The following is a 23,620-nucleotide window of genomic DNA, read 5'->3' as shown; positions in this document are numbered from 1 at the left end:
CATCCCTTTGGTCTCTCTCTTTGATCCATCCCTTCCTATCTCCATCATATCCTTTCCTCCCCAACATCCTCTTTTCTTCCAGTTACATTTTCATTTCCCTCCCCCATTTTTCTTTCCTACCCCCTTTTCTTCATTTATCTTTTATCCCCCCCTTCTCCCCAAATAACCTTCTTGTATTCTTTCCCTATCACCTTCTTTCTCCTACTCCTTCCCTTTCCATCACTCCGTCCTCTCTATCTCATCTTCTTTTTCCCTACTTTCCTTGATCCTTATTCCAGAATCAAAGAATTAAGAGAGACCTTGAAGTCTACTTTAACTTATACATGAAAAAGAAATTAACTTATACATGAAAAAGCCAGCAACTGGCTTTCCTGCCTTTGGTTCATGGGAATATAGAATTGAAGTTGGAAGGGATCTTGAATCATCTTGACCAACCTCACATTTTACAGATTGAATAAAATGAGGCCCAAAGAGTTTAAATGACCTTCCCCAGGTAACACAAGTAAAGTGGTAAAGCAATGATTTTAATCCAAGCCATTTAATGGAAAGCCTAACCTTCTTTTCACTAAGTCATACTGTTGGGAAACCTCTAGTTAAGGGGAACACATCCCACTTTGGGACAGCCCTAATTTTTAGGAAGTTTTTCCTGACATTAAGCCAAAATCTTCCTCTTTGCAACCTCTACCTTATTCTGCTATGGGGGACAAGCAGACCAAGTTTTATTACTCTTCCCTGCAATAGCCCATGAAATACTTGAAGACAGCTGTTCTGTCACTCCATAACCTTTCCCCCCACCTTAGGTTAAACATCCAAAGTTCAATCAGTTGGTCCTCATATGGCATAATTTCCATGTTCCTCACCATAATGATCACTCTCCACCTCCAATTTGCTCTGATTCCCTTCTCCCTTTTTTCCTGCTCACACCCCTTTCTCTCCCACTTTCTCTTCTTGATCTCTTCCCCTTCTTCCTCTTACATCTCTTCTTTCTTCATTTCCTTCCCTTCATCTATCCTTTGTCTCCTTCTTCTCCTCTTTAGTCTTCTTCATTGCTTTCTCTCTACTGCTCCTTCTTGGATCCTTTTCTCTTCCCATCATTTTTTCTCCATCACTCTTTCTCTGATCCTTTTTCTGCTCCTTCTCTGCTCCTTTTCTCTGGCCACATCCTCTTCTTTCTCCCCATCTCCATGTTCCCCAAATTTCCTACATTCCTTTCTTTTCTCCTCCTATACTCCTCCCGATTTATTATTTTTTATCTCTACCTCCATTATATTCTTCTCTTTCTTAATCCCCTTCCTTCTTTTACCCTTTACCTCTTCTTTTCCCCTTTACCTCTTCTTTTCCCCATATCCCCTTCTCTCCCTAATCCATTTTCTTTCAATGAAATCTCTATCTTATCCCACCACTTCCCCCTTTCATCCCCTTTCTTTCTTCCATCCCTTCTCTTTTGGATCCCTTCCTCATCTATTTTTTGGGGGGTTAGGCAATGGGGTTAAGTGACTTGCCCAGGGTCACACAGCTACTGAGCGTCAAGTGTTTGAGGTCGGATTTGAATTCAGATCTTCCTGAATCCAGGGCCAGTGCTCTATCCACTTCGCCATCTACCTGCCCCTCCTCATCTATTTTTCCCATCACTTTTAGATCATAGTATGCTTAGATTTAAGTAATAATGCATTTGACTATGCTTGTGGATAAGCTGTAGACATATGGGATAGATGATAGCATAGTTAGATGGCTTTTGAACTGGTGGAATGGATTGATGTTAACTTGAATAAAGTTTAGGAAGGACATTGGCAAACTGGCATATGAACAAAAGATGACCAATATGTTGAGGAGACTAGAAAGTGTATCATATGAGGACTGCTAGAAAAAACTGAGGATATTTCTGGAGAAGAAAAAGGAAAATGTAATAGTTATCTTAAAATATTTGAAGGGTTGTCATGGAGAAGAGAGATTAGACCTGTTCTGCTTGGCCAAAAGGGATGGGGTGGAATAAGAATTTATTAAGCACATACCAAGGGTCAGGCACTATGCTAAGTACTTTACAAATATTATCTCATTTGATTCTTACAACAAACTGTTAGGTAGGAGCTATTATGATCCCCATTTTACAGTTGAGGAAACTGAGGCAGACAGAAGTTAAGTGACTTGCCCAGGGTCACATAGCTTGTAAGTATCTAAGGTTGAATTTGAACTCTGATATTCCTAACTCCAGGTCCAGAGGGCAGAATAAGATAGAGCAAGGTCCTTAGTTAAGTGCCTCAGGGATCTATACTTAGCACTACGTTAATTAACGTTTTTATCAAAGGCTTAGACAAAGGCAAAGATCATGGTATATTTGTTAGATTTGACCAAGACATAAATCCTGACTAGACAACTAATGCATAGAGAGATCTAAAAAGACATTGATGAGCTAACACAATGTGCTGAATTGAATCAGATGAAATTTAAAAGGAATAAATATAAAGTTCCATACTTGAGTTCTAAAAATCAACCTCACAAACATAGGATTGGGGAGGATGGTCAGACAACATTCCTGTGAACAAAATCTGGGAGCTCTGTGGACTACAATCTTGTTATACAACTGCTAAAAAAGCAAATGTAAATGAAAGCTTTATTATTAGAGGTACAATGTCCAAGACTAGGGAAATGATAGTCTTGCTGTCCTCTGCCATTGTTCAGATTACACGTCTAGTGTTCTGTTCAGTTCTGGGTGCCACATTTTTGGAAGGACATTAACAAGCTGGAGTTGGTTCAGAGTGAGTTAGCTGGGCTAATGAAAGGCCCCAAGATCATGCCATATGAGGATTTGTTGAAGAAACTGGGGATCTATAACCTGGAGAAGATCTACAAGGACAACATGATAGCTGTCTTCAAGCATTTGAAGGACAAATTTTGGAGGACAAATTAGATTTGTCTCACTTTATCACAGAGGGCAATGGGTGAAAGGAATTTGCAAAAACTTCCTAATAATTAAAACTATACCAAATGCCACATTAGATTGTTGCTGAGGGAGATAATAGATTGTTCCACAATTATTGGGAATGTTGTAGAAGGGATTATTTACCTGGTAAGGGTTGGACTAGATGACCTTAAAGGTCCTCTTCAACAATATTTAGATTCTGTAATTCTATGCAAATGATTGAATTGAAATCAATTCAACAAACTTATTAATTACCTCCTATATCCCAGACATTGTTGTATATTGATTAAATGAATGAATGAAAAAAGGCATTTACTAAGGGTTACTATGTACTAAGCTGTAGGGATCCCATACAAAAGCAAGACAGTCCTTGCCTTCAAGAAGCTTACAGACAGCATGTAATGGCAGTGGTAGTCAACAGTGGAATAATATAGTTTTTGAAGAATTAAAAATGAGTATCACTCAGAGGGAGAAGAGTATGTGAGAGCAGTTTGCAACATGGAATATATATGAAAAAAGTAAAGATTTTATCAGAGAAACATATGATTGAAAAAGATGACCTGGTCATATGGCATAGGATTATCAATCTAGAGCTTCAAGGCTTCTCGGAGCACATCTAGTCAAGCCCCCTTATTTTACAGATGAGTAAACAGACCCAAAAAGATTAAGTGACTTGCCAAAGGTCACACAGGTAGCTAATGACAGGTATGGGATATGAACACAGGTCCTCTGGGTCTAGGTCTACTATCATCTTGATGTCAGGAGAAAGTGAGGAAGGCCCCCAGGATGTTAAGTGGACCTCCAAGGGAATTCTGGAGAAAGACAAGAGTTGCAAAGGATATGCAGGCATTGTTGGGTTGTGGTCCCTCTATATACATCCATTTGAGTATGTCCACAGCACTATGCCAGATGATAGAAGAAAGACAAAAATGAAGTGGTTTCTTTGCTCCATGAGCTTATATTCTACTGGGGTTGGGGTGGGGAGGGAAAAAGAACTGGGGGAAAATGTAAGACAACCAAAGATTACTAAATATACATCTATGACTGACTTCTCATTTGTGTTCCAGGCTAACGTAAGCTTCTAAAGCCACATATGTATTACCACCAACTTAATCTCACCAGGTTCCAGATCAAGGTAATATTTCCTCCTCTCCCTAAACCTAAATTTGTTCCCCCTTCTGACTTCACTACTTTGTGGCACAACCATTCACCCAGTCTGCTATGTTTGAAAATGTAATGTTATATTTGACTCTTTTGTTTTCCTCAATTCTCACTTACCAAAGCCTCTTGTTTTCTCATCCCATTTACCCACTCTGCTCTATTTCCACTGATACCACTCTAGTACAAGTTCTCATCACCCTCTCAGACTACTGAAATAGACTTTGCCAGGTCTTTCTAGAGACTCCCCACCTCCAGTCTATCCTGAATGCCACTGATGGACTAATTTGGGAATACCTCTGGCTATAGCAGTGCTCTGGTCTTAAAACCTTTAGATGAGAAAGTTCAAATTCTTCTAGCTGTCACCCAAAACTCTTTTCCATGTGACATCACCCTATTACTGCACTCTTATCTCATGACTCCCTTCATATAGTCTATATTCCATCAAAACTGGACTATTCTCTGTCCCCCAGATATGCTCCATGTTTTTCTGTCTTGGTACCTTTGCACACATTTGCTCTCTCTGTGCTGGTAATGATCTCCATCAGACCGTTTCCCCTACTTGTTTACATTATTACTCATGCTTTTCAAGCCAACTCAGACACCACCTTCTGCAAGAAACCTTTCCTGATTGCCCTCAGTTGGTAATGACTCCTTGCTTTGGACCTCATGTAAAACTTCATATTTCCCTTACAAACTTATGTTATTTTGTATTCTAATTATTTTTGTATGTGCCAAACCCTACTTACCACTAGACTGTAAGTTTCATGAGGATAAAGACTGTGACAGGACAAAGTCTGTGACTTATCTAAACTTTGTTTCACACCTGGAGCCTATGCTTTGTATGCAATAGACACTTAATAAATGTACATTCAATTTGAACATGGTATTAGAAAGAGCATTGGCAAGTTGGAATATGTCCAGAGGAGGACTAGGATATTGAAGGGATTGGAAATCTTAATGGATAAGGATTAGTTAAAGGAACTGGAGAAGACTTGGGAGAAAGGGAGTCATTTCTGTCTTAAGTATTTGAAAGGTTGTTGTATGGAAGAGATACTAAATTTGTTTTGCTTTGTCCCAGAAAGGAGAATTGGAAGTGAAGGGTAGAAGCTACAGAATGGTAGATTTAGGCTTAATGAAAGTGTGTGTGTCTATCTGTAACTTACTTAATAATGAGAACTCTCCACAAGTGAAATAGGCTGGCTCAGAAGATGGTTATTTAAATGGAGGTTTTCTAGTGGAGTCTGGAAGACCACTTACTAGAATGGTAGAGAGGGAATTCCTGTTTAGTTGTAGGTTGGACTAGATCACCGATGAGGTCTCTTCCAAATCTTCAGTCTTTAAAAACAGGAAACAATAGTTTTACCACAACTTTATTTATTTTTGGCTAGGCAATGGGGTTAAGTGACTTGCCCAGGTTGTCACACAGCTGGTAAGTGTTATGTACCCGAGGCTGGATTTGAACTCAGGTGCTCCTGACTCCAGGGCCCATGTTGTATCCACTGCACCACCTAGCTGCCCCAGGAAACAATAGTTTAAAAAATGTCTCTCCAATTATATAGCAAGCTACCCACCTCCTGACAGAAGTGATGGACTTTTATATATATAGTTTTCGGACACGGCCAATATGAAAATTTGAGTTGCTAAATTATGTCTATTTGAGGGTTTTGTTTTTAATGGAATAAGGGACATGTTGGATTGTAATTGAAAAAATTTAAGTAAAAAAACCTCATATGTGGTCTGAGTAGGGAAAAGAACAGAACTATTGCCATACCATACTTCTATTAATACAGCTTAATGCCACATTTTACCACTAAAGGTCTCCTCTGATACCTTGCCATAATAGAGAACTCACACTGGATTCCAAAAGGCTAGGTCAATTCAACATGAGCAAGTCCTACTAAACTGGAAATGCTTTGAGCACAGACTCACCCGGAATCATTCAAGGGGAGGACTAATTACATGTCAAGAAGCTAAAGTCCCAAAGTATGACCTCCACCAATGAGGAATGACCAATGATCAATGAGGATGATGCGTAAGGTAGCTCATAAATTTGTTTTCTATATTAAATTTTATTTTTTTCAATTAACTAAATTCTGTCTTCTCTCCTCCCACTCCTCTCTCTCTCAATTGAAAAAGAAAGAAAAATAAAGGCCCTTGTAACAAATATGTATAATTAAGCAAAACAAATTCCTGCATTGGCCATGCTATTTATGTCTCAAGCTGCATTCTGAGGCCATCATCTCTGTCAGGAGATGAGTAGCATGCTACATCATTGATCTGAGGATATTTGAACAGTTGTTTTCTCATGAGGGATATCTCATGAGAAATCGATGAAGTGGTAGTCTAAGGTTGAAATTTGCATAAGATGAAAGGGTAGTTACAATGATGGACCTTTGTAGTTTATGTTGGCTTCGACATAATAAGACTGAAGGTAGAGATGGAAGGGAATTTAGAAACTTCCTAGTCTAACCTCTTCATATTACAAATTAGGAAACTGAGACGCAGAGAAGGAAATTGACTTGTCAAAAGTCACACAAAAAGTAAATTACAGAGCTGGGATTTTTGAACCTAAGTCTAATCTAAATTAAGTTTATCTAAGATGGAATCCAAATTCAATTAATTGTAAATTGTAAACTGTAAACTCAATGTTTTTATCCCCCCCCCCAATTACCTCATGTTACTGAGAATAGTTTCTTAATCATATAGTTAGAAATGTAGATTGGAGGACCTGGCCAGGGTTTGTATTAAATCTATGAGTAACTAAGGCAGGGAACAACTTCCTCTTTGTCACCAGGGTTAGGATTCACCATCATTTTGTCTGCTAATGACAACTATGTGTATACAAAGGGCAGGTTGATTTTCCTCCCAGAAAAGGTGAAATAATTTTCTAGGTTATCAGGGAAAATGTTTTGTTCTTAAAAGAATGGATAAAGTCCTTAAAGAGAAAAAAAGCAAGAAGGGTTTAGATTATCCTTTTTTTTTTTTGGTGAGGCAATTGGGGTTAAGTGACTTGCCTAGTCACACAGCTTGTAAGTATCGTGTGTCTGAGGCTGGATTTGAACTCAGGTCCTCCTGACTTCAGGGCCACTGCTCTATCCACTGCGCCACCTAGCTGCCCCGATTATCCCTTTTATTAAGGGGATTTGTTCGGTGAAGTTTGGATTCAGTCAAAGGGCTGAACTTGAGAGCCTAATGGGCCACATGTGGCCTCAAGGCCGAAGGCTAAGGTCTCAGGAAAAGCTAGCCCAGACTACATGGCAGGGACTGTACTAATACAGGTATTGCTCCTATTACAGAGTAAATGTGTAATTCAGTAGTGTGAAATCTCTAATGCCATCTTTCTGAACAAGATGGAAAGATGAATCCTGGCAGATAATACAGTAAAGTATATTGGGATCTAGTTGAATGATTGAATCTAAAGAGTAATCATTAATAGCTTGTTAGCAACTTGGATGAGGCTTTCTAATGAAGTACCCCAAGGATCTGTTTCCTTAACATTTTATTCAGACATGGATATTGCCTCACTAAATAGTAGGGGCTTAATATTTGTTCAGCTGAAAGACTCTATTTTAATATATATACTTAACAAGTTTGCAAATGTCATGGGAGACTTAATGTAATCTAATGACAGTAAAAATCTAAAGAGATAATGATTGATTAAAACAAAGAGTTGAATCTAGTAAGATTAAAATTAGTAAAGATAAATGTAGCATTCTAAACTTGGGTTTAAAAAAATCAACTATATAAATACAGAGAACTGGGGTATATGTGTTGCTAGAAAACAGTTTCAGGGGGAAAAAAGATTTGGGCACTTTATTGGACTTTAAGCTTAGAATGAGCCAACAGTATGACATTGAAGACAAAGAAACCAACATCTTAAACTACATGAATAGATTTTTTTTTCTACCTCCTGAAGGATGCCCCAAAGGGACCCAGAACCAGTACTCCACCATTATCATCAAAAGAATGACCATGATCTGGATTCTCTCATTGTCTCAGGGAGTGACAAATGTCCAAATTACCTCTTCACTGTCCCAGGGAATGACCAATAGAATATGAGCTACTTAGGGACAGGGACTATTTAATTTCTGTATATGCATTCCTAGGAATCTAGCATCACATACTAGGTACTTATTAAATGCAGGTTGATTGACCATAGCTTGAATTTCCTCATTATTGCTATCTGTGGTGATCCCAGCCAGGATTTCCAGATCAGTGTCACACAGATTGATCAGGACCAGTATTACCCATCATTAAATCACACAGTAGCCTAGGCCACTTCTCTTCTGAAGAATGCTCTCCATTACTGTCCTAAAGAGTAACTAGGATATAGGATTGTCCATTGAAGTCCCACAGTTGCATTAGAATCAAGATTCCTCTCCCACCCCACTTCCTTCAATCCTGGGCCAATATTCTCTTTCACTTTCCTAGAGTGACCAGTCAGGAGTCACCTAGCACCATCTCAAAGGGACCAAGTCCGGGATTACACTATTATCGTACAGTGTATCCACAGACCAATATAATACATAGCAATGCATGCAAAGTACACTCTCTGAGGGCAGGGAATTTTTCTTCACTATTTTCTTTGCATTCACAGTTCCTAGTACAGCTAACCACCCTTAAGCGCCTGTCCTAGCTTCAGCAAAAGGCTGTTCTTTCCCTTTGCCTCAGCAACAGCAAGATATCCCAATTTTGGTACTCAGGAAAGTCTGGACCTCCCATACACTCTTACTCCAACATGTTATGTAACTGAAACATGAAAATATGCAGAGTACTGAAGCCTACTGAAAAGTTTTGTAGAATCTGTCTCCCAACTGCTGATCCTTCTAATAAAAACTGAACAATCGGACCTGCCAACCAGAGTGGTCTTTATTCCACAACAAAGGTGATTAATTTAATGTTTGTTGTACTGAACACTCTCAGTTGGTATGTCTAGTTCCCTTGTCATCCCATTATCTCTCCTCCCTTTAGTAAATACTTTTTGAGATGGCGCTAAGTGCCTTCATTTCCTCCTTTCTCTAAACTCTGTCTTCTGGCTTCCAATACCATCATTCAACTGAAACTACCCTTTCTGAAGTTACCGATGATCTTTTAATTGCCAAATTTCATGGCCTTTTCTTAATCCTCATTATTCCCTATTTCTTGAGTCTTTGACCTTGTCCATCATCTTTCTCCATTTTTCCCTAGGTTTCTGTAACACTTCTCTCTCCTGGTTCTCCACCTACTTGTCTGGATGTCCTCAGTCCTTTACTAAATCTTGGTTCAGGTAATGCCCACTAACTATAGATGTACCCCAAAGGTTTGTTCTGGGCCTTTTTCTTTTCCCTCTACAATTTCACTTAGTGATCCACTGTCACAGTTTCTAGTAACATCTCTATGCTGATGATTCTCAGACCTACTTATCCAGCTCTGATCTCTCTAAACCTCTAGACTCAAATCTCCAACTGCCTTTTGGGATATCTCAACTGGATGTCCCCTAGATAAGTCTTCTCTCTTCTTAACTGTCCTATTGTTGTCCAGAGCACCACCAACCTCAGTCACCCAGGCTCAAAATCTAAGCATTATCCTCAACTCTTTACTCTTTCACCCCCCACCCCCCATTTGTTGCCAAATCTGGCCAATTGTACCTTTGCAACATTCTTCTTATATACCCTCATCTCTCCTCTTACAGTCATGACCCTGGTGCAGGTCTTCATCACATCATACCTGGCCTACTACAAAAGCCTTCTGGTTGTTCTACCTGCCTTGTCTCTCTCCTCTCCAGTCCATCCTCCATTTGGGTGTCCAACTGATCTTCCTAAGGCACAAATCTGACCATATTATCTCCCCTATTCAATAAATTCCAGTGGCGGGGCACCTAGGTGGCACAGTGGATAGAGAGCACCGGCCCTGAAGTCAGGAGTTCAAATTCGGCCTCAGACCAAACACTTGACATTTACTAGCCGTGTGACCCGAGGCATGTCACTTAACCCCAGTTGCCTTAAATAAATTCCAGTGGCTATCACCTCCAGGATAAATCCTCTAGCGTTCAAAGCCCTTTATAACCTCCCTCCCTGCTTTCGTGTCTCCTTATACTTTATTCACTTCACTCACTGTGATCCACTTCTGAGAATCTTTCGCTGGCTATCTCACATGCATAGAATGCTCTCCCCTATCATCTCTGCCTTCTGGCTTCCTTTAAGTCCCAGGTAAAAATCCTAGTTTCTAAGAGATTTTTCCAAATTCCCCTTGAGTACCTTCTCCAATTTATCTTGCATACATTTGTTTGTATAATTGTTTTCATGTTGTCTCCATTAGACCAAGCTCCTTGAGATCAGGGGCTGTCCTTTTGCCTTTGTTTGTAATCTTAGTGCTTATCACAGTGTCTGGCACATAGAAGACATCAAGTGCTTGTTGACTTGACTGGAAACCCCACCACTGTACCACAATGTCCTGGGTTAAGTCTTCCCTACCACTTGTAAGAAATGATAAGTGCTGGGACTCTCTCACTACTGAATAGTGACCAGGGTTAGGATTCTCCCATCACCGTCCCCCGGAGTAAACAGGGCAATTATTTCTCCATCATGGTCCTATATATGAGTAGGGCTAGAATTCCCTCTCAGACCCACAGGATTACCCCAGTTAAGATTTCCTTTCACTGTTTTAAGGTGCAACCAGGACCAGAATTTCCCATCACTGTCCCTCTGTGTGACTAAGATAAGAGTCTTTCCCCCATTAATCCTGAGATAACCATGGTCTGAATTTCCTATTATTGTACTATAGTGAATAAGATTGATCCATCAATCAAAACTGATTAAGGATGAGGATTTTAACTTTTCCAGAATAACCAAGGCCTAGATTCCTCATCATCATGTCCAAAAATGACCAGGGCCAGTTTACACTGAGATCAAGTTTCCCCATTATTTTCACAGCAGGTAACCAGCACCAGAATTTTTAACTATATCCAGAAATGGCCAGGTTTAGGACTCCCCATAGGATTCTGGGTAGTGATTGTCCCCAACATTATCCTACAGACAAAACCTACTACTAGGATTTTTCCATTACTCTGTAAGGAAATGACCAGATTCAGGACTGACCAGCACCCCTATCTTTGTTCCTGAGACCTGGGCGAAGACTTCTCCACAAATTCTCCCTTAGGGTTACCCTATTTTGAATCGCCATCCAAGGAATCAGCCAGGGCTAGTATTTCCTCATCATTTTACTGCAGAATGAGCCAAGGTCAGGATTCCCTTAAAACATCATTCTTAAAAGTACCTAAGACTAGCATTTCTCATTATCCCAAAGTGACCAGGACTGAGAACCTTGTTTTAGCTGTCAGTTTATCACCCTTCTTCCTATCCCTCCAGAGAGTAACCAGAGTCAGAGGACTCTATCCCTATTTCCACTTAGTTTCCAGAAGGTAATTATCTACATTTAAATCTTACATGTGTGCTAATCTTGTGACAGTTGTGGGGCTTTGTGGGATGTGTATTTAGGGGTGGAGAAAAGGGTGTTGACTTCGGATTTCCTTTAGTTCTGTGGCACCTAAAGCTCTAAGGCTGCCCATATGAATGAGCCTCATTGCTTGCACAGCCGGATTTCCTCCCTCCCCAGAAAGTAGACTGAAAGTCAGTACATGGGAAATATTTCCAGGAAATTCCCAGCAGGATCTACATCCTGATTCCCACCCTAGGCTGACCTTACTGAAACCGGTTTTGGGATTCCCCCTCATCACACCCATTCATACAGGTTAGCCCATATGTATGATGGGGGGGAGCACTCGGATGGTCCTCCCCAGCTTTGTATGCATCTTCTTCATCCCAATCCTGCAAAGTCTTCGAAGTCTTGGAGTCTAACAATAATCCCTACGGCTGATGGGTGTAAGTGGGGGGAGAAGAGGAGACGCAGGGAACAGAGAATAAGCTTAGCCTACTCAAGGGTACCACAGACAGTTGGGGTAGAAGTTCCTTGTGTCCCTGCCTGGACACAGAAGGATGGCTGTAATGTCCTCTGAAGCTTCCGGATTAGGCAGGAGACTCAAGGGAGTCCCTGTTCAGAGCCAGGCCTTCCAGAGAGAATAGTCTCACCTTAGAGGTCAGAAAGAGAAATGGACAAAAACAGCATTCAAGCTATACACAACAAATGTATAGGAACTATCTATTGTACAAACTGAAGCCTCTCAGTTTATCCTTCCTTCCTCAGGAAGGCAAAACAGAATGACTCCAGGGACAATAGCCTGCCCCACATATGCACATTTATCTCTTGCTCTGTTCCTGTGCCCACAGTGTGGCTTAGCCTGAGGTTCCCTAGTAACAAGGGAAGACAGTGACCCTGAAGTTCCAGGGAAGCCAGAGAGAGGAAGGTGATACAGGTTGTTTGCCCTCACAAACTACCAGGCTGGAAAACCCCAACAAAAACTCAGTCTTCTGGGCTGTGCTGCTCTGAACTACACCCTTTGGGGCTTTATGCAGTAGAAGCTGGGGGCCTCTGTTCCAGGTCCTGGCGAAGGCCCACAAGTAGCTGATTGAGGAGTGTGCGATTGTTGTCCCGACGTGGCAGCACCAACGGAGGGAGGGGGTTCCCTTTGTATTCAATCACTGCCATCTTGGCCCGGTCCAGGTTTTCACGGTTTGGAATCTGAAACATCCTTGTATAGTCCCCAGTTTGATTGCTGAAGCGAGGGGCCAGTGTCTGGAACAGCTTTGGGATCAGGTCCTTTTCCTGTGGGATGGAAGTGAGGGAAAGAGGCAGAAGATAGTTTGAATCACAGAAACATATCATGAGGAGTCCCTGTGCCCGAGTGACAAGAGCACCTTTACCCAATAAAAGGGTATAGGTAAACTCTCAGTGTCTGGCTGTCTCAGACAGACAGACACACACACACACAGAGGAATATTGGAGGATTTAGAGGGAACAGTAGACATCAACTCTAAGGGGCTCTTTTACAGATAAGGAAACAGACGCAGAGGCAAAATGACTTGCCGAAGTCCACATGGCTAATAAGTAGCAGAGCTAAGATTTATGTTTATATAGCCAAGTGCCTTCGATGTTTGCTGAATTTAATGTAACAGACTTCTAAACTGCTTGCTTTACATTATACTGAGAAGTATGTAGTATGTCTTACTCATCTTACATTATAGACTAGAAAATTGGGCTCAGAGAGGCTGAGAAATTCGTCTTGGGTCACACAGTTACACAATGTCTGAGCCAGGCCTCTGATTTGACTTCCCATTCTAAGATCAGTATTCTTTCCACTATATCACAGTCCCTCTCAGTGATTGTAATCATCTCTTTCAAATAGCCAGGGGAATAACAAGGAGAAATATCAAGTCTACCAAAGATATAATTATGACATTTACATAGGTCTTTAAGGTTTGCAAAGAGCTCTTACATACATCATCTCTTTTGATTCTTACAACTCTAAGGAGTAGGAATTATGTCTACTCTATCAGAACTTCACAAGCATCATATCTTGAGAAAAGGTGGGAAGCATGAGAAAGCCTCAATATGGAGCCACTAGAGAAGCAAACAGGAACTGGAACAGTTTCCCATAGCAGACTGGCCTAAGATTTAGCCACAAGAGCTACAAGCAAGAATAGCAGGGGACTGAGGATTTTGCTTCCAGTAAATATGGAGTACGAGGGAAACTTTGCTGAGACGGCAGGGGCAGCTATATTTGTGTTTCTGACACTCCCAAGTAACAGCTACATATAAACAAAGTGTAGATTAATTTTCCCCTAGAGGAGGTAAAAGGACTGGAGGAAGGCCTTTCTACTCTTCAGGCTATGAGGCAGAAGATCACATTCTTGGAATAAGTAGAAGAAGAAAAAGAAGCTGAAGAAGCAAAGGAGAACCCTATCACACATCAGAATGGCAGAATAATGTGACACTGAAGGAAGAGGACTACTAAATTCCTGGAATTAAGTAACAGGTATAAGACTCTGCCTGTAGATGAGGTAGCAAGACTTTCTCAGGGTAGCTCAGGTTCTTCAGTTTCAAGGAATGATGCTGTAGATCCATAGGTACCACCCACCAAGCAGAGAAAGAAGGAACCAACAGTGGTGACTCCCAGCTGGTAATCTGCCAATCCAATACAGATGATGGAGAGGTCTTGTTTGTTCTGGGTACATAGATGAATTGGACAGAGTCTTCAGAGATGTGTCTTCTTATACTATTTCCTATGTTATGGTATTCTGATTTTTTAATTTTGATTTTGACAGGGAGACCTGTGATTTTTAAGTTGTTTTTGCCTGCATATCCTTTCTTCAAGGTCAGTGGCTTTGGCTTACACAGAATTCATGTTCTTTTAACCTATTGCCTCTTGCTTCTCTTCTACCAGATTTTCCTCCACTTCAGTAACTTTTGTACTTTGAGCTTGTTAGTCTCTCACTTCTTTAGAGATTCTCCACTGTGGATTCAATTTTTTCTAAAATTATTTGAGTTTTAAATTCTATCCTGAGGGAATCTAATGAAAACTGAGGTCTACATTCCAACCCATGTTCATTCCTAATTTATTCTTTTATGGAATTTATTTTTTTAACCATAGAGTTATTGTTCCATGCTCTCTTGGGAAAGTCTATAGTTTCTATATTTCATCAAGCACTGGCTCACTTTCCATTGTCCTCTACTATTTAAGAGAGCTTTGTTTTCTCGAGGAGAATTTACTACATTCTTTTTTAACACCCTTTTTGCTGATATATATTTGTGTTTTGGGCTTTTATAAGAATTTTTCTCTTTAAATCTTTAAAAATGACCTTGTGTCAAGATTGATAATCATTACCTACTCTGGGTAAATCATGTAGGGACAAATGATACTACCAGAAGGAACTGATAAATCATTGCTAGGGATTATGAAGTTCTGGGAAAGAAACTGAAGATTGTAGAGGCATGGGTGGTGTTTTTAATCACTGTTGCTGACTGAAGGTGGGGGCTACAGAAGAGAAAGGCAGATATGAGATGTGATCAGCTGGTTAAGAAGATGGTATCTGAGAATGGGATTTGGCTTTCTAGACCATGGTTTGGAGGAAGTAATGATGGTCAAGGATGAAATATATATCCTGAAGGCTGGTAAAAATACGTATGGCAGGGGGTTTGCAAATCTGATTAAAAGGGCTTTCAAGTGGAAAAGCAAAGGGAGGGAGCAAATAATCTCTCAGACAACAGAGAGATGCAGCAAAGGCTGATAAACAGTAGAGAACCAGTAATTCACAGGAAAAATATCTAAGAGACTGAAACATGTCCTCATATGTCTGTATACAAATGCACAAAGTATGAGTAATAAAGGAGGCACACTAGAGTTCCTAAGACAAAGAGGAACATTATTACCTCATAAGTATCATTGACACTGGATAGAATAGAACTTGTGACTGGAATATACTTATACCCAAAAACTGCAACTGTAATTTCTAAACTGCTTTCACTGATCTTTCAAAAAATGAATTGGAGATGTGTCATAGAATTAGAGAAGAGAAAATGTGTCCTAATTTTCAAAATGGAAAGGCTGTCTGAAAACTATAGTGAGATGGCTTTAATTCCTGGCAAAATTATAGGATATATTAAAGGGATGATTTTTAAAGTGAAATGGTGATCACTGAAAGGGTTCTTTAAGAGATCTTGGCTGACAAATCTTTTTTTTGGTGGGGGGAGGGGAACAACAAAGCTAACAGATTGGTAGATTAGGGGAACTTTTTAGACATAACATACCTATAACTCAGCAAAGCATCTGACACTTTCTTATTGTAGACCAGGAGTAGTGATTAATGATTTGCTATGAATTTGGAGGGAGGTCTCTACCAGAGCATCCTAAGGATCTGCTTTTGACTTTGTACTTTTTAAAAGTGACTCAGATAATGCCATACTCATCAAATTTGCAGATGACACAAGGCTAGAAAAGCTAAAAATGCTGGATAACTGAGTAAGGGTCCAAAAATATCTCAATAGATTACAATGATGGGCCAGATTTATTAAGATGAAATTTCACAGAAATAAATGTAAAATCCTACTTTTCAGTTAAAAAATCATCTTTACAAGTATACGATGATATAAAAGCATGGCTAGATTAACATTTTGTGTGAAAAATAATAGGAGTTTTAGTGGACTGAAAGATCAATAAGAGTTAAATGTGCCATCAGAAGTCAAAAACACTGATGCTATCATTACATTATGAGAGACAAAGTATGCTAAATGAAGCACTATTGTACTCTGCCCTGGTCAAACTGAATCTAGAGAATTATGTGTGGTTCTGGATGCTACATTTTAAAAGAAATATTGAGAAGCCTGAGGCACAGACAGGACAGCAACAAGGATGATGAGAGGATTCTAGAACATATTCTGATGAGGAGGAAAAAGGGAGCTGTTTAAAGAGACTGATGAGGATGTATAAGAAATTACTCAATCAACACAGCTGGATCAAAACATATATCAATCAACTGAAGGGACAGAGGATGTTTAGATTCTAGAAAAGAGTCGGTCAGGGGGAACGTGATAATGCTCCTCAAGTTTGTCAAGTTGAAGTACCATTAGACTTGTTCTGGTTGGCCCCAAAGAGAAGAACTAGGAACAAGGAGGGAAAGTTTCAGAGAAACAACTTTAGGCTTCCTAGAGATCAAGTGTAGGCTATATGACTTTTCCTGGATGATATAGAAAGGATTTTTATGCAGATATAAGCCTCTGCACTGCCTCCTGACTCTGAGAATCTCTATAGGCCTCCCACCCCACCTGTTCTTTGTTTTAAGCTACCAACTTTGCATTCTTACCTATCTCTTAGATGACTGTTCTTTGCATCTACTATTTACTGTCTGTATGACCACAGGATAAAAATTTCATCTCTCTGGGCCTCAGTCTCCCCACTTGTAAAATGAGGAGGTTGCGCTAAGTGAAGGTGTCTATAAAGTCCTTTTCAGCTCCACCAGTCTCACACTATCAACTGCTTATTGGGCATTTTGAAATAGATGTGTTGTAGGCATCTTAAACTCAATATTCAAAACATAACAAAACATAACTTATGTCATCAAAACATAACACATAACTATGTGACCTTAAGCAAATCACTTAATGTTCACCTCAATTTCATCAACTATAAAACGGGAATAATCGCACCCACCTCCCTGTGTTGTTGTGAAGATCACATGGCATCTTTCTCCCCTGAACCCACTCCTTTTCTGAGTGACTCTGTCTCTTCGGCAGGCACTTTCTAGTTACCTCTCACTTTCACTTACATCACAAATCCAATCTGTTACCAAGTTCTGTGATTCTACCTCCACAACATCTCTCACATATGTTCCCTTCCCCTTACTCACATGGCCATCATCACCTCTCACTGGGACTACTGCAATAACCTCCTAATTGGTTACCCTGCCTCAAGTCTTACCCATCTCAAATCTATCCTCCATTCATCGGTGAAAGTAATCTTCCCAAAGTGTATGAACATGTTTTTCCCTTATTCAATAAACTCCATTAGTTCCTCATTATCTCTAGGGTGGAATATGAATCCTTGATTTGGCATTTAAAGCCCTTCACTCTTTTGTTCCAACTACCTTCCAGCTTTATAGCCATATTACACCCCTTCCTAGAATGTATGGCTCAGCCAAATGGGCTTTCTTACTGTTCCACACACAGGATGCTCTATTTCACACTTCTATTCTTTTTCAGAGGCTGTGCCTAATTGCTGAAGGAAGCTACCTCTGAATCTCTGTCTCTTCAGATTCCTTGTTTCCTTCAAAGTTTAGCTCAAATGTCACCTTCAACATGAAGCCTTCTCTTATATTCCCAGCTGCTCATGCCTTCCTCTTCAATGACCTTGTGTTTATTTTGTATATATGTTTAGACTTATTTCTTGATAGCATGCAACCTCCTTGAATACAAGGACAATGTCATTTTTACCTCTTTATCCTCAGCACCTAGCACAGTGACTGGAACAGAGGAAGTGCTTAATAGATACTTGTTGATTGATTCCACATCTCAAAGTTTGTTTCTTCTGCCACTCTGTCTCTCTTCACTCTGGTCACAGAAGACAAAACTGTTTCCTCCCTTGAGAAAGCTAAGCCTTCTAACTATGCCCTTCACATCTTTTTCAGGAGCATGGAAAAACTGGAGTCCATTTTTTCACTTGTTCCTTCTCCTCAACCCATAAATAGCCTCAAAGTTTCTTCTATTTTAAGAATCTCTTCTCTTTAGCCTGACATTTTATCAAAGTATTTTTCTATCTTTCTTCTTCTTTTCTCTGCTAACCTGTTACAAAGGGTGGCCTACCCTACAGTCCTCTACAGCTCCTCTAACTCTCAGCCATCTCCTTTTGTTCTTTAAAACCACATGGAAACTGTTCTCTCAAAGGTCAACAATAACCTAGAGGCAGCAGTGAATAGTGATGGAAAGAGATCAAGAAGATCTGGATTCAAATCGGTCATAAGGCATTTATTAGCTATGTGACCTTAAGCAAATCACTTAATGTTCACCTCAGTTTCATCAACTATAAAATGGGAATAATAGCACCCACCTCCCTGTGTTGTTGTGAAGATCACATGAAATATTATTTGTAAAAAGTGCTTAGCATAGTGGCACACGGCAGGCACTTTATAACTGCTTATTCCATTCCCCTTCCCCCTCTCCCCTCCCCCCCAAGACTTTTAATCAATCTAAAGGAGTCCTCTTTTACTTCACTGTAGCTGTTCATACTTTTTATCAAAACTTCCTCTTAAATAACGATCTTCCCCAGCCTTCTGAGACACCAGTTCTTTCTAATTCTTTTATCTCTGATGTTTCTTTTTTTGTCTCCCTGGTTGCTCCCTCATTCTATTTTGCCTATTAGGTGTGGGTACTTCCTAAAACATTGTCCTTGGTAGTCTTGTCTTGGTGATCTCATCTATTCCCAATGAGTACCTTTTGAAAAAGCCTCCCCTCCCCTCCCCTGCCCAATCTATCCTGACACTGAGCTCCAGACCCATATTTACCTCTCTCTGGTGGGTATTTCTGCCTTGCACACCCACAAAAGTGGATTAAAATAAAATTTAACCCTGAGAGTATTCAATTGGAATACCCACTGGAATTCAAGGTTCACATGTACATCCTTACTCTGACAGCGGTTGACTATTTCTTTACACTTGTATCCTTTCATATTGACCAATATTAGAATGTTTTTCATAACATAATCAATTAGAAGTTTTTTGAAAGATGTTTTCAACTTCTTTCTATACTCTTCTATTCCTATGCTTAGTATTGCAAAAATTTGACTCTTATTGTAGGTTTATTTCTATAAAAAAATGATATTCAAGTCTGTTTTAGTATCATTGGACCTACAGGAGCCTTGAATCAAGGATCATAAATTTAGAGGTGGAAGGGACCTTGGAGGTCATCTAGTACAGGCCCCTTATTTTACAAACAAACAAACAAACAAACAAAACTAAAGCCCAGAGGTACTGATTTGCCCAAGTTTATATTGGTAAAAAACAGTACGGGTGGGTTTTAATCACAGGTCTTCCGGTTCCAAATTCAGTACTTTTTCCACTGTCCCATGAAATCAAACCCAGTAATACGGCATGTTTTTATAATCCATTTTTTGGTAATGCTCTTAATAAATATAAAGAGAAAGAATTCTTGAATCATGGTAACATCTTTACTAATTGGAGTTCACAGTGAGTAGGCGGCATTTGCTAGTAAACAATCTCTTAAGTGGAAAGCCTTTTGTCCCCCTTATAGTGAATGTATGAATCTACTATAAAAACAGAGTCATTTAACCATATTTCCTCTATTTCTTTCCATCACTGTCTTGATTCTAATTGCATATTAATACTGCATTTCCTTTCTTGACATAGTACTAGACTGATAGAACAAAGAAATCCTGTTGACACTGTGCACCTAACTTTCAGAAAAGCATTAGACTTTTTGTTGGGCTAGAGGCACAAAACTGCAGTGTAGAAGCAAAATTTTAGTATCTCAAACTTAGAGTAAATCGAAGTTTAAGAAAAGTTTTATTACTTAGCTGAACTGATAAGTACTCTAGTTTGGGCCACTGGTTACTGATCAAGATTAACTGCCTACTTGCCCAGACTGGCAGCAAATAGATAGTATCAAAAGACACTAACAATTTTTATTATATGACAAGATACATAATTGAGCTTTTTTCATACTTTACTATTTTTTGAATCTTTGAAATATACTTGATTCATCCTGCAGTCCTTGAAACTATGTTGTTGACAATCATGAACTTATATCACAAAATGTATCTTTCACCTATTTTCCCTTTCTGCTTGAGAACATTTGTTGATTTGTAACCTTAATGTAAGCTTTGTAGTCTGAAATAATTGCTTAGAATTCTAGAAAAGCTGCTTGCAAGTTTATTTAAACCCCAAAATTTGTGGGTCAAATTAGGACACCTGGTTGCCAGAAATATTCTCTATCAAGCAAATATACTCTAGGCAGTTGCTAGATACAATAAATACTGTTTTTAAAGGTATTGTCCCTAAATGCTGACAGTAGTCAATCTTAATGTCCTTATGTTTATTCTATAAACATCCACAATGAACAGTATTCAGGTAGGATTTTCATAACTGACTAAACGGTACAGATAAAAAATCTTGAATAATGGATTTCATGTCACAGTGAGGGATCACAGTAACATGCTGGAGGGTTCTGTCATCACATCTCTCCTATTCAATATTTTTATTACCTTGAATAAGGAAAACAAAAAGCATGTTTGAAAATTTGTGGATGATACAAAGTTGGAAAGAATGGCTAATATGCTGGGAGACAGAACGAGGATCCAAAAAAAGTCTCTAAAAGATGCCAACGATGTAAACAATCTAAAAAAAGAATCTTAAAAAAAAGTAAATACAGATAATTGTAAAGTTCTTCAGTTATGGTTAAATTATCAACCACACAAGTACGGAGGGGGGCAAGACCTGGCTTAGCAGTGCATGGGAAAAGAATAAGAGACTCTGGGTGACATCGAAGTCAACGTAAACGGAACAGGGCTACCCAAAGTCACATTTCATCTTTGGCCTCGCGCGCATGCGTACATGCGCACTCACCGTTAGCCAGAAGTCAGCCATCCGCATAGCCTTCTCATTGGTGTCGCCCAGCTTCCCGTAGTCAATGAGCTGGGAGGAAATGGGCGGAGTCAGCGGCAAGGGACAGAAAGCACCTCTCTGGCTCCTCCTCCCGCCACGTGTACCCTCCTGTCCCCCTCCCACTCCCCCCGCTTCCGCCCCGGTCCCGCCCCTAGGACTATCCGCTCCCGGAAATCCCACCCCCTCCCCTTAGGCCAATCTGCCCTTTGCCCTCACCCGCTCAGCATAGCCGCGCATCTCGTCGACGCGCGCCCAGGGAGCCTCGATACGCTCATGGCGCACTAGTCCCGTCAATAGGTTGCGCAGTAGATGGATGCGGGATTCGGGGCCCAGGCCCAGGCGGCGATACACTCGCCCGTGAGAAATGGCAGCGACAACAGAGAGCCGCATGGCCAGTTACTCCCTTCGCCACCCGGAACCGGAACTGCGCCAGGAATTGGAATGCGCACACAGGCTCTGGCCCGAATCCAAATTGACTGTAACTGCACATGCGTAATGGTCGCGGCGATGTGGTGTACGTGTCTGCGCATGCGTTTATGCGTCCGCTTTGGTGGCAGTGGTGGGTGGAGGGTCGGACCGCACCTATTTACTGAATAGGTTAGCGGTGCGGAACGTACGTGCTGCGTGCGTCAGGGGGCGGGGACGAGGAGTGGGTGCTCTTTAGATCCGACCTTCAGCTGTAATGGACTGAAAGCATGGCGCCACCTGGCGTCCTAAAGGGGAGATTAGAGAACGCCTCCCTCATGTCGGTTGTCTGACGTAGTCCTGGAGGTATTGGGTTCATCCAATAATAATCGAGCGTCTTGGAGCTACCTGGGTATCGTAGTTCAGGCCTGGGCTTTTCTTGGGCCCTTCGAAGTCTTGGTTAAGACGAAGATTGCGCATGCGTCAGAGTCTTGCACTGATCCATGATTGGTGGGCAGAGTTCCAACTCTAGGCTTTTTAGGGGCTTGCGGTTATGTGTATGTGTATTAATCAATCAGCCAGCATTTATTAAGCTCCTTCTATGGAGTACCTACTGTGCTAAGCGCTGGGGATACAAAGAAAGGAAAAAGACAGTTGCAACTCTCCAGGAGATCACGTATTAATGGGGGAGACTACAGAAAAACGATATACAAAAGAGGTGTGGATAGGATAAATTGGGAGCAATTTCGGAAGGCTGAGAAGAGTTTTTTGCTAGACGTTTGCCTGTATATTTGTGCATATATGTGCCCTTGTATATGTCTAGATGATATATGTATGTTTATCCGTGTGTGTCTACAGACACATACGTTTTAGATAATAGTTTAACTTTAAACTAAGTTACTTCATCTTGGTTATAGGTAATTAATTGCTCGACTGCAGTAGTTTGCTGAATAAAAGAAATATATAATAATGTATATCTATAAAAAGGGCATTTAGGCTAAGTGGTGCAGTGGATAGAGCAAAGGGTTGGGAGTCCAGAAAACCCATCTTTCTGAGTTCAAATCAGGCCTCAGACACTTACTAGTTGTGTGACCCTAAAGGCATTTAACCTTGTTTGCCTGAGTTTCCTCATTTGTAAAATGAGTTGGAAAAGGAAATGGTAAAACATTCCAGTATCTTTGCAGAGAAAACCTCAAATGGGGCACGAAAAGTTGGTCATGACTGAAATGACTGAACAACAACAACAAATATTTGTAGGAATAACAGTACTGAGTGTATCTTTTTCCCATAGATAATTTCTCTGCTACAATCACTTGCATGTACTTGCATATAACTCCAGTTAATTGTCTCATATCTTTTGTGTCTTTTAAAAGCAGGTGTTTCTTAGCTGTGCTTCCTCCCTTCCTTTCCCCCCATGTATTACTGTACTTGTTAGCGTAGTCAATCAGAATGGAGTAAGAATTTGCTTTGATTTTGTTGCTTTTTTTGTGTGTAAAGGAAGCCCCACAGAAAAAATATAATGTGCTTTTGTCCACAGATATCTCTGTACATTGCAATTTAAAAGTTTGTTGATAAGTGATTGTAACAAAATTTTTCAGATACCATCAATATGTGTGTGTCTCTGTGTGCGTCTGTCCACTTGTATGTTTAGGGTAGGAGAGAAGAGATTCTACCCCAACCCAACTTAGTAATCACAGAAGACCCAGACAGTTGCTGATACTCAGCAACTTCCCAACTTCCCCAGCTACCGTATGATTGGAGGGTTAGAGAGTGACACAATTCCTCCCAATGTCTTTTCTCACACAGGGCTCAAAACTTTGCAGGTAACCCCATTTTACTTCATTGACTTTGCATAGTTGCCATTCCACTGAACGTTATGCCTCTAGCTATGGTCCAAACCCTTCCCCCTTCCCCCTTCCCTTTTTTTGCTTAATTCTGTGTGTTGTCTTCCCTTAAGGGCATGGACTGTTTTTCTTATTTGTATCTCCAGCTTTTAGTGTAGTGCCTGGCACATAGTAGGTTTCTTAATAAATACTTATTGAATTGAAGTTCAGTTGAATGAATCAACAGAGTAGTAGGTATTAAGGAATTT

The 23,620-nt window shown here is 40.3% G+C and overlaps 1 protein-coding gene across 2 annotated transcripts; it reads right to left on the bottom strand.

The window, feature by feature from the left end:
• Nucleotides 1–11,264: 11,264 nt before the first annotated feature.
• On the bottom strand, nucleotides 11,265–21,651 carry MRPL17 (mitochondrial ribosomal protein L17). 2 transcript variants are annotated; one of them, XM_027864796.1, is made up of 3 exons: nucleotides 21,340–21,641; nucleotides 21,085–21,153; nucleotides 11,265–12,781 (listed from the first exon to the last, which is right to left on the bottom strand). In XM_027864796.1, the coding sequence occupies exons 1-3, from the start codon at nucleotides 21,511–21,513 to the stop codon at nucleotides 12,524–12,526; spliced, it is 501 nt and encodes a 166-aa protein (XP_027720597.1). In that variant the 5' UTR covers nucleotides 21,514–21,641; the 3' UTR covers nucleotides 11,265–12,523. The 2 variants fall into 2 exon arrangements, with proteins under 2 accessions (XP_027720597.1, XP_027720598.1); XM_027864797.1 differs by lacking the exon at nucleotides 21,085–21,153 and having other exon boundaries at nucleotides 21,340–21,651.
• Between the last annotated feature and the right edge of the window lie 1,969 nt (nucleotides 21,652–23,620).

Source organism: Vombatus ursinus, unplaced genomic scaffold (genome assembly GCF_900497805.2).
Source record: "Vombatus ursinus unplaced genomic scaffold, bare-nosed wombat genome assembly UNPS02014775.1, whole genome shotgun sequence".
Lineage (NCBI taxonomy): Eukaryota > Metazoa > Chordata > Mammalia > Diprotodontia > Vombatidae > Vombatus > Vombatus ursinus.
Note: the sequence above shows the minus strand (reverse complement) of the source record. Positions and strands in the feature narration are given on the sequence as shown.

What these genes read in the sequence shown, in the direction of transcription:
- MRPL17 (XM_027864796.1), bottom strand. Translation starts at nt 21,513, where the DNA reads ATGCGGCTCTCTGTTGTCGCTGCCATTTCTCACGGGCGAGTGTATCGC. An exon ending in TGCGCGGCTATGCTGAGCGG is followed by an intron (nt 21,154 to 21,339) that starts GTGAGGGCAAAG and finishes ATTTCCTCCCAG; the next exon opens with CTCATTGACTACGGGAAGCT. An exon ending in TGGCTGACTTCTGGCTAACG is followed by an intron (nt 12,782 to 21,084) that starts GTGAGTGCGCAT and finishes TCCATCCCACAG; the next exon opens with GAAAAGGACCTGATCCCAAA.